Source organism: Bos grunniens, chromosome 1 (assembly GCF_055505025.1).
Source record: "Bos grunniens cultivar Pamir isolate PY7600 chromosome 1, Bosgru_T2T1.0, whole genome shotgun sequence".
NCBI classification, from domain to species: domain Eukaryota; kingdom Metazoa; phylum Chordata; class Mammalia; order Artiodactyla; family Bovidae; genus Bos; species Bos grunniens.
This window is the reverse complement of record NC_141165.1, coordinates 19,223,991-19,240,820: the sequence shown is the minus strand read 5'-3', so window position 1 is coordinate 19,240,820 and position 16,830 is coordinate 19,223,991. Positions and strand designations below refer to the sequence as shown.

The 16,830-nt window shown below is 42.6% G+C and overlaps 1 protein-coding gene across 1 annotated transcript in view; it reads left to right on the top strand.

Moving 5' to 3' along the window:
* CPNE4 (copine 4) overlaps window positions 1-14,522 on the top strand; it is a 687,587-nt gene extending 673,065 nt beyond the window's left edge. The window contains exons 14-16 of the mRNA XM_086350140.1: window positions 1,555-1,688; window positions 9,070-9,306; window positions 14,114-14,522. Coding sequence (XP_086206266.1) covers window positions 1,555-1,688; window positions 9,070-9,306; window positions 14,114-14,248 — 506 coding nt within the window. The 3' untranslated portion in view covers window positions 14,249-14,522. The remainder of the gene's footprint in view (window positions 1-1,554; window positions 1,689-9,069; window positions 9,307-14,113) is intronic.
* Window positions 14,523-16,830: the final 2,308 nt, after the last annotated feature.

The window sequence follows — 16,830 nt, the reverse complement described above, 5'->3', positions numbered from 1 at the left end:
TCTGGCACTAACTGTCCAAGAACATGACATCAGTATCCCCAAGTCTGCACAGAACAACCTCTGAGACCAGATCTCCACTCAGCTCTTATTCCCTTTCATCATCCTTCATGCCAAGTTTATTACAATTTAGGCTTCCCTCATCTGGAACCATGCCTGCTCTTCAACTGTAAGAGTGATTTTCCATCAAAGCAGAGTGAAGGACATATCCCATGTTAACCTGTTTCACATCTTAGAATTTATCTGCCTGGTACCTTTGAAAGCGAATTCAAACTTGCTTATCTTAAGCAAAAATTCACTTAACCTCAAAACCAGGCTGTGTATATTGATTTGGTATCTGTCTTTAGAATGGCAGACTAAAGAGAATGGAACACTTCCAGTCATTTTCATATACATTTTGTTACATATATGTGTATAAATTAAAACAGAATACAGCTACATCCAAGATGCCCAAAAGCTGGTTAGAAAGATATGGACAGAAAACAATCATAGGTGGGACTGTGTGAGTCTCTCTGGCCTGAAGGACCAGTGTGCTGTTTTAGGGTAGAGAGGGCTTTAGGAACACAGGCACAGGCATGGAGAGGACCCTTTGAACAAAAATCACTGGTAATGGGACTGTGTCACCGTGGGATCATGTTAGAACCTTCAGTGTGCAGTCAAGACTCAGGCTGGGAGAAGCTGCACAAACAAAGCCCACCTGTCATGAGGTTTGGATGGAAGCCCCCTTAAATGGGGGGTGCCCATGGTGATGAGCGTCACTTGTCTGTATTACAGTCCCCAACAGAAAACAGTAACAGTCATTTTCCTCATCCATCACATGTTTGGGGAGCAGCTACTATGTGCCTGACATGCCTTGAGCTTATGAGAGAGGAAGGTGCAATTCCTGCCCGCAAAGACTTTAGCCTCTGGAGAGACGGCTGTATGTATACATTATTCACATAGGTGGCCTGGGACGGGTGTACTAGAGTCAACAGGGTGGTGTGAAAAGTAGAGAAGTGTTAAAGCCTTGAGCATGGCCCTTACAGCCAGACACACCTGAGTCTGCAACAAACCTCTCTGAGCCTCAGTTTCTTCACCAGTAAAAATGATCGCTTTTGATGTGAACCTTTTAAGAGGATGAGTTCTGACTAAAAGATTTCTCTCTGAGTTTTAAGCTATAGGGTTGCAAAATATCCCCAACATGAATCCCTTATTTTTAAAAGTGTAGAAAAGTTTTGGGAATACATAGGTTTGTAACTGCCATTTTTTTAACTGGGTCTAGACTATTCTCTTTGTCATAAAAAAGGTTGTTTGTATTCTGTAGGAAACACAATCATTCATTAACAAATTCTTCCCAAGCCAATTTCAAAAATAACTAAAATGCATAAAGAGAATGATTTTAGTGGAATGGAGGCAGAAACACCAGCCCAGATGTGATGTTTTCTTTTTTATCTTAAGAACATAAATGTGCTGTTGATAAGGACTCTTTGAGGAAAGTTAATACTTCATGTGTGTGTGTTTGAATTTAAATATATTTAGAAGACTATTAGCTATTGATCTTTGCCAATTTTACCTCAGGGATTCAAGGAGTTGTGGAAGCCTATCAGAGCTGCCTTCCCAAACTCCAGCTCTATGGCCCCACCAACATCGCTCCCATCATCCAGAAGGTGGCCAAGTCAGCATCAGAGGAGACCAACACGAAGGAGGCGTCGGTAAGGAGAGGGGTGGTCTGCCTGCTAATGGGTGCCTACCCTTCCTCCCCTGGCCATAGCACCCACCCGACTCTGACAATGAATTTGCATTTTTACCTGCATGAGTTTGAATAAATGGTTTAACCTTCCATCCCCAGTCCTCAGTCTCCTCGTCTGAAAAATGGGGATAATCATGCCCATCGCTGCTGGAATAACATGAGGTTTAGGGATGACACAACTCAAATGTCTTTAACATTACCAGAACACAAGAGTCACTGAACAAGGGAAGCCTCTATATTCTCCGGAGTGTAAGTCCATGTCACAATGCTCAACTCACCTTCAGTTCCTGGGAAGGAAAAAAAGAAAAAAAAACTGACCAAAACTAAGCTTAACTTCCAGGGTATCCAGGTTACAGATGGAAGTGAAATAAAATGATGGGTTATTCTTCTACCTAGTAGTCAAGTGAAGTAACACACAGCATCATGGGGAAGATGTGTTTGAGGTCCTTTTGGTGGTTTTCTTAAGAAAAATGCAAACCAAAGCTGAAAGGCCAGAGTTTAGTTTTTTTCCTAATATGTCGTGTGCATGCTGTCACTTCAGTTGTGTCCGACTCTTTGTGACCTCATGAACTGTAGCTTGCCAGTCTCTGTGTGTCCATGGGATTCTCCAGGCAACAATATTGGAATGGGTTGCCATGCCCTTCTCCAAGGGATCTTCCTGACCCAGGGATCAAACTTGTGTCTCTTACATCTCCTGCACAGGCAGGCGGGTTCTTTAACACTAGCACCACCTGGGAAGCGCCACCCAATTACATTAGAGTTACATATATTACCATAATATAATAATTTTTCTATGTATCTTTTTTCAATACCATAATTATGTGCCTCTTGAGAAACTTGTATGCAGGTCAGGAAGCAACAGTTAGAACTGGACATGGAACAACAGACTGGTTCCAAATAGGAAAAAGAGTACATCAAGGCTGTATATTGTCACCCTGCTTATTTAACTTATATGCAGAGTACATCATGAGAAATGTTGGGCTGGGTGAAGCACAAGCTGGAATCAAGATTGCCGGGAGAAATATCAATAACCTCAGATATGCAGATGACACCACCCTTATGACAGAAAGTGAAGAAGAACTAAAGAACCTCTTGATGAAAGTGAAAGAGGAGAGTGAAAAAGTTGGCTTAAAGCTCAACATTCAGAAAACTAAGATGATGGCATCTGGTCCCATCACTTCATGGCAAATAGATGGGGAAACAGTGGAAACAGTGTCAGACTTTATTTTTCTGAGCTCCAAAATCACTGCAGATGGTGACTGTAGCCATGAAATTAAAAGACATTTACTCCTTGGAAGGAAAGTTATGACCAACCTAGATAGCATATTAAAAAGCAGAGACATTACTTTGGCAACAAAAGTCCGTCTAGTCAAGGCTATGGTTTTTCCTGTGGTCATGTATGGATGTGAGAGTTGACCTAGAAAGAAAGCTGAGCACTGAAGAATTGATGCTTTTGAACTGTGGTGTTGGAGGAGACTCTTGAGAGCCCGTTGGACTGCAAGGAGATCCAACCAGTCCATCCTAAAGGAGATCAGTCCTGGGTGTTCATTGATGGGAGTGATGTTGAAGCTGAAACTCCAATACTTTGGCCACCTGATGCAAAGAGCTGACTCATTTGAAAAGACCCTGATGCTGGGAAAGATTGAGGGCAGGAGGAGAAGGGGACGACAGAGGATGAGATGGTTGGATGGCATCACTGACTCGATGGACATGGGTTTGGGTGGACCCTGGGAATTGGTGGTGGACAGGGAGGCCTGTCGTGCTGTGGTTCATGGGGTCACAAAGAGTCGGACACAACTGAGCGACTGAACTGAACTGAACTGAAATTTTTTTCAGATTTAGCAGAATATTAATGATGTCTGAAATTTTCTTTATGATTTTATCCTGGATTCCCCAATACTAGATTTGCATAAAGAACATGATATACTGCTGCCTCACCTTCCTATGTGAGCCCATCTTTCCCCCATGCTCTCTGCCTGTGTTCTCAGCATCCCTTATGTTAGGATGGGCTGGATATATTCCCATCTCACAGTGGTGGCTGCTCTGTGCACTGCATCACACACCTCCCAACTATCCAGGAACACTGACCTCGTACTTGCATTCCCTTTCTCTCCTTATCCTCTATTTCTCTTTCTACTGAAGACTCATTCCTATCAGCAAATAAAACATGTTGTAATTTCTCTTGTTTAAGTTCAAAGCTCTCCCTTGACACCACTCTACCCTTTAGCTACTGTCCCTTATTTTACTCTTTTTGAGCAAAATTCACTGAAAGAACTGCCCATACTCACCATCTCCATCTCTCTTTCCTCTGGTGCCTCTACCCACACCATCCAAACTTTGCTCCTGACACCACTCTGAAGACCACACTTGTCAAAATCAATAGCAGCTCCATCTTACCAAACCCAAGAGGCCTTGGAGAAATTCTGAATCCTCACAGATGCAAGGTTTAGGGATAGGGTTGGACAAGATCAGTATTTCATTTATTTTAACCCCTTTAAATTACCAGAACCTCAAATTCTTCAAGTAATATCTTTCTTAGAAACCAAACATATAGATTTTAAGAAAACAGACTGTTCTGACTCAATCTGGGCTAAGGGGTGGGGTCCACACTTAAGCTGCTTTATCCTTAAGAGGATCCAAGGCATCTCTAGGGCTCCACGGAGCCCAGTTTGAAAACTGAGTTATCTCAGCCTCTCTAGGGTACCAACACTTACAGGAGTAAAGAGAATCTGACATAGGTGTGCATTCTGGATTAATAGAAACCAGAATGAGGTTTTGGGCATCACTTACTCCTCCAGGGCCAGATGGGTCTACTCTGAAAGGACAGATCAGAAAACAGTACTGAAAGGATCTAATCCATATCTTCTCAAATAACTCATTCTTGTATGCCAGGAACACTGATGCTTTCCCTAGGAGTTTCTGTTATCTTATTAACAGAGTGTGGTCCAGGGCCCCCTTGTTATCACTGATTGCTAAGTGTCCTAACCTTGAACCTTGTAGGCAAGTGGTTTCAGGAAGTCTGGGGCTATAGGATTTTTTCCCCAGTTTTATGAAACTCTTCTAGAAAGAAAAAATCCCCTTATTATTTAAACAGGACCTCAAGTACATTCAGACTATAATGTTTCACCCATGAGCATTTTCCTACCCTGATTTTGGAAGCAAGTGTTACTGCAAGCTTTATTGGAAATTTCCATCAGGGTTTCGATCCAGCAGTCTGCAGCCTATTACCTTTAGCGAGATTAAACCTGGAAGGATCAGGTCTAGAATCTTGACAGTCTCTTCAGACCACAGCTTCTTAACCCTTTTTGATCCATGGACACCATTAGCAGCTGGTAAAGCCCATGGACCCCCTCCTCAGAATGGCCTTTAAATGCACAGAATAAAATATATGTTATAAAGTAAACCAATTATGTTGAAATGCAGTTAGCTAAATATTTTTAAATGTGACATAGAAGCATCATAAATATAGCAATAAATTTAAATTATGAGAATTAGTGCCTGGCCTAATAATTCGTTATTTCTAAGTAATATTGAATGTAAATGATACACTCTATTGTAACAGGAACATATTCTGTAATTTTATTGGTGACTCAGCCACAAGTACAGTTAAAACCAATTTTATTTGTTGATTATACTCAGAATTGAAAAATGATACATTTTTAGTTAAAGGTAAGTGAAAACAGAACTTTAATTTACCCCAACTGTGCAGATGGCCTGAAATTATTTCAACAGTCTGCAAGCCCAGGTTAAGAATCCCTGCTCTACCTTTTGAACCTCCCTCCCATCTCCCTCACCATCCCACCTCTCTAGGTTGTTACATATGTATACCTATGGGTGCTTCATCCTGATGTTTGGCAGAAACCAAAAAAATTCTGTAAAGCAATTATACTTCAATTAAAAAATAAATTAAAAAAAATGAAATCAAGGCAAATGAGAGAGAAGTAAAGAATGAATAAAAATTACTGGAAAGAAAAAAAGAATCCCTGCTCTAAATGAAAAGCCAGCAACATTCTGCAACCTGTTTTTCAGTTAGCTAAGAATGGCTTCTACAGTTTTAAATGGTTGAAAAAAAATCAAAAGGAGAATCATATTTCATGGCACACAAAAGTTATATGACATTAAACTTGTGTCCCTCAGTAAAGTTTTATTGGAACACAGCCATGCACATTCCTATTAAGTAATATCTATGCCTATTTTCTGGAGAAGGCAATGGCAACCCACTCCAGTACTCTTGCCTGGAAAATCCCATGGACGGAGGAGCCTGGTCGGCTGAAGTCCATGGGGTTGCGAAGAGTCGGACACGACTGAGCAACTTCGCTTTCACTTCTCACTTTCATGCATTGGAGAAGGAAATGGCAACCCACTCCAGTGTTCTTGCCTGAAGAATCCCAGGGATGGGAGAGCCTGGTGGGCTGCCGTCTATGGGATCGCACAGAGTCGGACACAACTGAAGCAACTTAGCATGGCTATTTTCATTCTAACAGGCATAGTTAGGTCATTGCCACAGACACAATTATGGCCCACACAGCCTAAAGTATTTATCATAGCCCCTTTACAGAAAATATTTTCCCAGCACCCGATCTAGACAATGACAACTCTAAATTCCTGAATATGGTGGTGTGATTGTCAGGTTGTTTGCTCCTGGAGGTGTTGTAGGGGACAGGTTGGGGAGATCCATGCCCTGAACCATGAAGATCAGATCAAACAGGAGTTAGGGGAAGGTGAGGAGTGAATGGTAGGGGTGCAGAAGTGTGATTCACTCACAAGGCCACCTGCTCAGGAATCAGGAGGAGGCTCCAACCAGATTTGGTACCTGTTATAGCCTCCAAGGCGCACCCTGCAAAGAGTCATTTATGACTCTGGTATTTCCTACGTCACATCCATCCATCCCTAAGCCACCAAGTTGCCTCCTTTGGCCCCTTCTCCCTACACCTCCCTAGCTCCTCCATCACTTTCCCTGATTAAAACCTTCCTTCAAACTCCCAGGCCACTTTCTCTGTGAATGTATAAGACTCCAAAAGCATAGGTATGGATGAAAATTGATAACTCAAATGAATGTAAAAATTGTTCAGTTAGAACTAGGGATGGGTAATTAGCAGACATGGAACAGAATTTGCCTCTATATTAAACTGAAAAGCGTTAAGGACACGTGTCTGTCTTCATCATAGTATGACTTTCTCTTCTCTCCAGTTGTGTTTTGACTGGGTTGTTTTGTTTAAAAATATTTTTTTCAGACTCACAGAGAAAAATGGGAACTCTTTAGCACTACCAGCCCTAAAAGCAACCTTTTAAGTGTGATTCTCAAAACCAGATGTGTTCAACATGTGATTTCCTATCTAGCCTTTCTCCTTTGAAATGTGGCAACTTGGAGTGGTTTCACCATCTCACATTTATTCCCTGTAGATGAGCATATTGCAAAGGTTACATTAAAAGTTCTTTAGAGTTTGGTGTGAGTAGCATCTCAGTAACCTCATTCCCGAATCCCTTCTCATCCGAGATGCTGTCATGATGCCTCTAATAACTAAGGACAATGAGGTCCTCCCTGAACTTTCCCTCTTCAGACCCCATAGCCCTTCCCTAGCCCTCCCTGTGCTGATGAGTATGGAGCCTCCTGTCCAGTCTCCGCCTCAGATGAGACTCCCACAAGCCTGTTCAGCCATAATTTAGAGTAGTAAGAGCCTTCACCCCCATCCTTGGAGAAGGGTAGCCATCTGCAGGCCACTCACCAGTCCAGGGCACACAATCTAAAGAAGGAGAGCCCACAATCCTCACCTCTCCTAGGGCTTTAGTGCAGTGCCATCCTCTAGAAATAGAGTGGGAGGTATGCAGAAATGTTTAATTCTCCAGTAGTCACAGTTTAAAGCTGAAGAAAAACAGGGAAATTCATTTTAATAACATATTTTATTTAACCCAGCATAACTAAAACCATCATCTTAAGAGGTACTCCATATAAAAATTATTAATAAAGTATTTTAAGTTATTTTTTGTACTAAGTCTTCAAAATCTAGTGTGTTTTATCCTTGCTACTGCTAAGTCACTTCAGTCGTGTCCGACTCTGTGCAACCCCATCAGGCTCCCCCATCCCTGGGATTTTCCAGGCAAGAACACTGGAGTGGGTTGCCATTTCCTTCTCCAATACATGAAAGTGAAAAATGAAAGTGAAGTCGTTCGGTCATGTCTGATTCTTAGCATGGACTGCAGCCTACCAGGCTCCTCTGTCCATGGGATTTTCCAGGCAAGAGTACTGGAATAGGGTGCCATTGCCTTCTCTGAATTTTATCCTTATATCATCTCAATTTAGATGCTAAATTATCATCAAAAATACTTGATCCTTATATAGATTCAATAAATTGATAATTGAGAAAGTAGATTCACATATTTTTTAATTTATGTTTTAATTGAAGGATAATTGCTTTACAGAATTTTGTTGTTTTCTGTCAAACATCAACAAGAATCAGCCGTAGGTATACATATGTCCCCTAGATTCACATATTTATAGTTGTGCAAATATACTTAAAATATTTCCAGTAAATCAATCAGGTATCCATTTTTTTAAGTTAAATTTAAATTTATTTGAATGAGATAAAATTTAAAATTCTGTTTCTCCATTGCTTTCACGGCATTTCAAGGCCTCAGTAGTCACATGGAGCTGGTGGCTAAATTAGGCAGCTCCACTTTAGATTTGCAAATCTCCAAGCTGAAGAGGACCGTATGAATGATCCAGCTCTACCACTCACTTGAGAGCTGAAAAGGGTGAGACCCAGAGGATTCAGGGGAAAATTCCCACCATCTCAGAGAATGAGGCTTTGAAACCAGTCCCCTGACTCCTTTACTATTCTGTCTATACCCCGTGGAGAAGGCAATGGCACTCCACTCCAGTACTCTTGCCTGGAAAATCCCATGGACAGAGGAGCCTGGTAGGCTGCAGTCCATGGGGTCGCTAGGAATCGGACATGACTGAGCGACTTCACTTTCACTTTTCACTTTCATGCACTGGAGAAGGAAATGGCAACCCACTCCAGTGTTCTTGCCTGGAGAATCCCAGGGACGGGGGAGCCTGGTGGGCTGCCATTTCTGGGGTCGCACAGAGTTGGACACGACTGAAGCAACTTAGCAGCAAGGTGATGATCTGGGTTTACTTGCAATTACTGAGCCAGCCTTTAAGTTCCATTCATCCTAAGTCTTTGGTGTTTAGGGCTGTAAACTCAGGCATTCAGGAAAAGTTAGTCATCACTTTTGCTGTGGTCAGTGTGCACTGGAGCCACCTGAGTGTGTAACTGGCTTTGTCCTTGTCTCCCCCACCTCTCTGTCCCCATTGTCTCCTGATGTCTGACCTATGGCAGCAATACTTCATCCTGCTGATCCTGACTGATGGGGTCATCACAGACATGGCTGACACGCGGGAGGCCATCGTCCATGCCTCCCACCTCCCCATGTCAGTCATCATCGTGGGAGTAGGCAACGCAGACTTCAGTGACATGCAGATGCTGGACGGTGATGATGGGATTCTGAGATCACCCAAGGGAGAGCCTGTCCTCCGTGACATCGTCCAGTTCGTGCCCTTCAGGAACTTCAAACACGTACGCATATTTGGGGGGCTTACCTTTGGAAAGCAGAAACCCCCCATTTTCCCACCAGTGTTGGTAGTGAAGCAATGCCAGCCATACCTGCCTGGGCCAGGCCACCTCCCAGCTAGGACATGTAACGCTTGACTCATTGGAGAAAGAAGTATGCCCTGAGTTATGGATGAGGAGTCATGCTAACTATGTAGCCAACCTTTCATTGGAATTTGGCCTCGTCTACATAATTTAGGGTCTTCGGTGTACCCAAGGCTGGCATATACAGTTGGACAGATTGTTTCCTGCTCAAGGAAAGTAGAAAGAGGAGCTGCAGTTTCCTGCCCGGCTGAAGTAGAAAGAGGAGCTGAAATGCAGCCTCATTTCTCCTTCTCAAGCCATGTGCCCTGGCAGAGGCCTGTGTTTGCCTTGGCAAAGTATGTTTACAAAATGATAGAATCCTAAATCCTCTATAAATATATAGTAAGCATCATCAAAGATTTATTTAATTCAGTAATGAAAGAACCAGCAAGATGACAAAGTTAGTTTAAAGGATAATATTAAACAGTTGATTGTGATCAGTAGGGAAAAATGCTGAAATCAGTTTGCCAAGGTAGACTCAAAACTGGTTCATGACCAACGGGTTAAAAAAGAAATTTTTTTTTTCTGACTCAACGTGAAGTTTCCCTCTGGGTTGGTGGTGGGCCTAAAGAGCCCTGCTGTGTTATAGAGTCCCCTTCATCGCACGCCCCTTGTGAAAGCTGCCACAAGTAAGGGCAGTTAAGCCTGGGGGAAGGGTACCTCTGCTACTGTAGCCTATCTTCAACTTGCCCGGGGGAGGTTTCAAGCCCCCAAGGTGTCTGCACAGGACAGCAAGGAGGGGCATCTTTGTCAAGTCGGGGTGTGCTGGAGCTGAAGCCCCTACAGTTGTGTCCATCAATGAAGCTAGTTGCTCGGGTGATGCCCAAGGTGGGAGAGGGCATTCTTCCAGACTGTAATATCCAGCTGACACAAGTACCACAGGAGTGACCACCACCCACAATATTGCCTGAGTGATGAGGGATTTAAGAGTTTCCCCAAACCACCCTCTCCCTACCGGCTGCAAACACACACACACACACACATATGCCTCATTGCCATGTAGGGCTGCCGCTTTCGTTCCAGCCGCTGCTCTCCCTCACACACTTACAGACTGCCTGCTGCGTGCTTGCACTGGGACCACGGTGAGATGAGGAGCCATGGGTCTAACTTCTGGGAATTTACTGGAGAATTGCCCAGTTGGAACACAGGTGTCCACCTAAGTGATCTGTGGGTGGTTGAGGAGGGCTACCCTGTCACTACAAAACTTCAGAGACATGGCCAGAGTTGCGACATGAAGAAGGCAGACCTTGGTGGGGTGGCAGGAGGGGACGAGGGACCTGCAGTAAGGAAGTGCCTAATGGGGCCAGGAAGGGGGTGGGCTGGCTGTCCCTCTGCCCCAGGGTCCTAGCTTCCTGTGGACCACAGAGCAGAGCACCAGGAGCTCAACACGCACCTTATCTTCCTGAATTTCAAATTAGATTCTGAGAACTATTTCATTATCCAAATTAATCTACTCTGAATTCAATATACCATAAATAAAGCACCAGATGAGGTGCTGATATCATTTCATACAGCCAGGAACCCGTGAATTGCCTCTCGTTTTCTGCTCTGCAAAGTAACTCAGACCTTCAGACAGGCAGAAGCTGTGGGCTGTGTGACTCAAGGCAATTTACTTAACCTCTCTGTGTCGCAGACTTTCGTTTGTAAAATGGGGTAAAGGATACACACTTTGGAAGATTAGAGGAAGGGCCTATATAAAGCTCAGCACGGTGCCTGGTGCTTGTAGGTGGTGAATAAATGCAGCTGTTATTACTGTTGTTGCCAGCTACTTTCATGTTTTTTTCCTTTTCCTAACCTGAGGACTCCAAGCAGTCTTTGCTCACCAGAACCACCAGTACAGATGTGCAAAGGGCAGGAGAATCTTTGGGAGCTGTGCCATCCAACACAGCAGCAAAGGGCCACATGTGGTTATTTAAATTTAAATTTATTAAAATTAAAAAGTGGGTTTTTCGGTCATACTAGCCATATCACAGGGGCTCAGAGACACCATGTGTCTGGTGACTACCACATTGGACAGCATAGATACAGAATACTTTTATCACCCAAGCAAGTTCTATTTGACACACTGGTCAGGAATATTTTTGTCTCAACATAACAGCAACCCCCTATCACAGTGGATCACATGAGTTGTTCTTAACCAAGGATGATTTTTTTCTCCCCAGAAAAAGTTGGCAATGGCTAGAAACATTTTTGATGGCTACTTTCATCCAGTAGGTAGAGGCCAGAAAGGCTTGTAAGCATCCTATGATACAGTGGAATAGTCCCCACATGAAGAATAATCAAACATATCTAGTATAGCAAAATAGAAATTGTGCCAAAATTGATAATGTAAGTACAAATATACTTTTCTTTTCTCATGTAACTAAATGTTAGGGGCTAGTGGCTACTGGCTAGTTTTTTCAATGATTCAATAGTGTCAGTACCACTTAGAGATTCTTTTTGCTATTTCCTCATAATGATAAAATGGTTGCCAAAGCTCTAGAAATTCTATAATGTGATTCTAGAAGGGAAAAGAGATATAGAACTGATGATGTCTGTTGAAGAGCTTTCCAAGAAACAGCCCCGAGGAAACTTCACTTGGGTCTCAAATGATGAAATTGGGTCACACGGCATCCCCACATGCCAGGAAGACTGGGAAATCAAGTCCTTATCTTTCTAGCCTTTGTGTGGGCAACAACCAAAGAGAAAAGAGAGAAAATGACTCTTGTATTTTCTCCAGTGTACAAGTTGGCCATGATCTAACACACCTGAGCAGTTATTTATCAAATAAAAGAGTGTTAATGGATGCCAATGGCCAACATACTGACATCTTCAAAATGTGAGCGGTCACTTTAGAAGCACAGTATTTTCAGATCGTTTTTGAAATTTTTAAGATCTCTTGCATTTTGAACCACCTAGAATGTTTGAGGTAGAATGAATTCCTATTCTTTCCTTTCCTGTCTCAAAACATCAGGGCTTAGCAAGGTCGAATGGCTGAGTGACAAGGAAGGCAAGAGGTAGAAACCTCATCGCCTGGCGTTTAGGCCAGCCCTCTTTCCTTCAGGATTTTTCCTGAGGGACCTCAAACATTTCACTCTGCCTCAAGTTCTCAACCTCTGCAGTAACTGCTAACAATGAGAATCAGGCAATCTCACTTGCCCAGGGGCTGGGCAGTTAATAGTGAGTGCCAGGGTCAGAAGTCAAGCCCAGCTCTGCAAGAGTCCAGAGTCCATGCAGAATGTCCGCCTCCACCTTCCTCTGCCCCAAGGCTTAGAGTCTATACTGCTGATAGAAGAAAGGCTACAGAAACTAGCGCAGTATTCAATACATTCCATCACTCGGCCACAAGCTCATTTTCCAGCTAAATGCACAGCCAGTCCTGCATCCCTAATACACACTTCCTTCAGAGCCCCATCAGACGACTCACTGTCCCTAGAATGATCAAATGCCAGTCCTCTCCTTCTCCCTGTTTCAAAACATACCCAACTTAAATGCTATCTCTTCTTGGAAGCCTGCTGTGAGCTCTTAGATGACTTACGCTCTTGATTTTCTGTGCTCTAGCTACACAGTGTTTGTGATTCCCTAGGGCAGTGCTTCTCGAATTTCAATATGCATAGGAGTCACCTAGGCATTGGGTTAAAATGCAGATTCTGATACTTTACCTCTGGGATGGGTTTAAGGATCTTAGTTTCTAATAAGTTCACATGTGATGTGATCTGCTGCTCTGTGGTGTGGATCGTGTTCTGCCTCATGGGAGGGTTCATTTCAGCCCCACCAGGCTCCCCTCACATGTGTGTGTGTGTGTGTGTGTGTGTGTGTGTGTTAGTCGCTCAGTTGTGTCTGACTCTTTGTTACCCCATGGACTGTAACCTACCAGACTCCTCTGTCCATGGAATTCTGCAAGCAAGAATACTGGAGTGGGTTGCTATTTCCTCCTCCAGAGGATCTCCCCAAACCTAGGGATCAAACCTGCATCTCCTACATTGCTATCAGATTCTTTAACGTCTAAGCCACCAAAGAGGGAGAAGGCAATGGCAACCCACTCTAGTACTCTTGCCTGGAGAATCCCATGGACAGAGGAGCCTGGTGGGCTACAGTCCATGGGGTCGAGAAGAGTCGGACATAACTGAGCAACTTCCCTTTCACTTTTCACTTTCCTGCATTGGAGAAGGAAATGGCAACCCACTCCAGTGTTCTTGCCTAGAGAATCCCAGGGAGGGGAGCCTGGTGGGCTGCCGTCTATGGGGTCGCACAGAGTCGGACACGACTGAAGCGACTTAGCAGCAGCAGCAAGCCACCAAGGAAGCCCTCCACATGACTGTAACTTCTCTAATGGCAAGAACCACAGACACTAGGAACACTCCCAGAGTGCCTGGGACATAAATAGGTGTCTGGATTTGAATGTAATTCAAACACAAAACTGCAAGGCAGTTCTTCCTACCATCCAATGTTCACCCATCCTCAGATGTGAATAGTTCTATATTTTGAGACAGATATGAAAAAACCATAGTTATGAAATTAAAAGCTCACTTTCCAACAATCTGACAACTCTTGCTTGGAGTAGATGCTGACAAGTACAGAATGAATGATGAATAAATGAATGAGTGAATGAAACCTGCTGTTCAGAGCAGGATTCAAGTGTTTTAGGCTGATTTGGGTCAGATTAGTTCAACCAGGTGCCAGAGTCATGCTGATTTCTTCTTCCCTGTAGGCATCTCCAGCTGCCCTGGCAAAGAGCGTGTTGGCTGAAGTCCCAAACCAAGTCGTGGACTATTACAATGGCAAAGGGATTAAGCCAAAATGTTCATCAGAAATGTACGAATCTTCCCGGACACTGGCTCCATGAACTGTACACACTTTTACTGAGTTCTCAGATACTATTCCTGCTAATATTTAATACTTCTATTACTCCTGTACTTAAAAAGACACACAAATACACATTTAAAAATAGCACGTTTGGTGATTTTTAACTAACTGACAATTTTTTTTGCATGTGTAGCCCTGAGGCCTGGATCTGTTAATCCCTTGTATTGTTAAAGACTTTTTACAAAGAAACACAGATAATTATAACTTACTCTTTACATTACAGCATGTTGCCTTGAAATAAAAAGTTATCTGTATCTGTTTTTTATACAGGTTTGTTGAAATTTTGCTAAATTTCTTATTATCTTTACACTGTAAAGCATTTTGAAACATTTCTTGAATGTTGATAGCCAAAACATATTTGGTTTTATCTGCTACAGGATGAGAGACTTTTTAAAATGGCAGATGCATGGACTGTATTTTGCATGTTTAAAATAAAAAAAAAAAAAACCATACTGTTTTTGCAGTTGTCATCTATAATTCCTCCCTGCTGGGAATGGTGTCTCCCATGAAGAAGAGGTTTATCCAGCTAGAGGTGATCTTCTTAAAGTGGGGCTGGGGCACCCAGTGCAGCACTTCTTAGACTTCCTTGTGTATACAGTTCACCAGAGGATCTTGTTAAAGTTTAGAGTAATGCAATAGGTCTGTGTGAGCCCAAGATGCAAGCAGCTATCACAGAATCCCAGGTGATGCCAATTCAGGCCCCATGTTTATGTCAATCCTTAGGTGTGACCTCAAAGAGTCTTCAATAGACCCCTGACAGTGGAGACTTGTCCACAGAAAATGGCCATGTGGTGTGGCTCCCCAGAGAGGTGGCCCACCAGACTGATCTTTATATTTAGCTTGGGCTTCTTTGTGCTTCTTATCACTCCTGAGAGCAAATTCAATCATCAGCACAAATGCTTGGGACTGTTTTGGGTAGAGGTGTTTTGTTTTGATATAAACTGGCCACTCTTGAACCTAAAGAATGAATGTTTCACTTGTATAATCTTCTTACAGAGAAATGGGCAAGCTTTTTGCAAGTATAGAATGCCCTAGGTGGAGCCTACTTTTGTTCACAGATACAGGAAGGTAAATGACAAGACACAATAGATTTGTTTGTTGTTTGGTAAGGGGGGAAGTATTTAACGTGCAAATCAAGTGCCTTGTATGATTTCCAGTATTATAAATATAGATCTTAACCTTACAAATATATGTTGGCCAAAAACATACTTGGGAATGATGGTAAATATATGACTGAAAAAAATCATAAATATTGAAAGTGTATTATTTTATGAATAAATTGGGTACTTACAGAATTTTTTCCAAGAGTTATAGTCTTGTTTCTCTTTTTAAGGCCATTTTTGAACAGTGATTTATTTCATGTATGTTAAAAGCAAAGGAGAAAAGGAAAAATATAAGCATCTGAATGCAAAGTTCCAAAGAATAGCAAGAAGAGATAAGAAAGCCTTCTTCAGCGATCAATGCAAAGAAATAGAGGAAAACAACAGAATGGGAAAGACTAGAGATCTCTTCAAGAAAATTAGAGATACAAAGGGAACATTTCATGCAAAGATGGGCTCAATAAAGGACAGAAATGATATGGACCTAACAGAAGCAGAAGATATTAAGAAGAGGTGGCAAGAATACACAGAAGAACTGTACAAAAAAGATCTTCATGACCAAGATAATCATGATGGTGTGATCACTGACCTAGAGCCAGACATCCTGGAATGTGAAGTCCAGTGGGTCTTAGAAAGCATCACTACGAACAAAGCTAGTGGAGGTGATGGAATTCCAGTGGAGCTATTTCAAATCCTGAAAGATGATGCTGTGAAAGTGCTACACTCAATATGCCAGCAAATTTGGACAACTCAGCAGTGGCCACAGGACTGGAAAAGGTCAGTTTTCATTCCAATCCCAAAGAAAGGCAATGCCAAAGAATGCTCAAACTACCGCACAATTGCACTCATCTCACATGCTAATAAAGTAATGCTCAAAATTCTCCAATCAGCAATATGGGAACCGTGAACTTCCTGATGTTCAAGCTGGTTTTAGAAAAAGCAGAGGAACCAGAGATCAAATTGCCAACATCTGCTGGATCATGGAAAAAGCAAAAGAGTTCCAGAAAAACATCTATTTCTGCTTTATTGACTATGCCAAAGCCTTTGACTATATGGATCACAATAAACTGTGGAAAATTCTGAAAGGGATGGGAATACCAAACCACCTGACCTGCCTCTTAAGAAATCTGTATGCAGGTCAGGAAGCAACAGTTAGAACTGGACATGGAACAACAGACTGGTTTCAAATAGGAAAAGGAGTACGTCAAGGCTGTATATTGTCACCATGCTTATTTAACTTATATGCAGAGTGCATCATGAGAAACACTGGACTGGAAGAAACACAAGCTGGAATCAAGATTGCCGGGAGAAATATCAATAACCTCAGATATGCAGATGACACCACCGTTATGGCAGAAAGTGAAGAGGAACTAAAAAACCTCTTGATGAAGGTAAAAGAGGAGAGTGAAAAAGTTGGCTTAAAGCTCAACATTCAGAAAACAAAGATCATGGCATCCAGTCC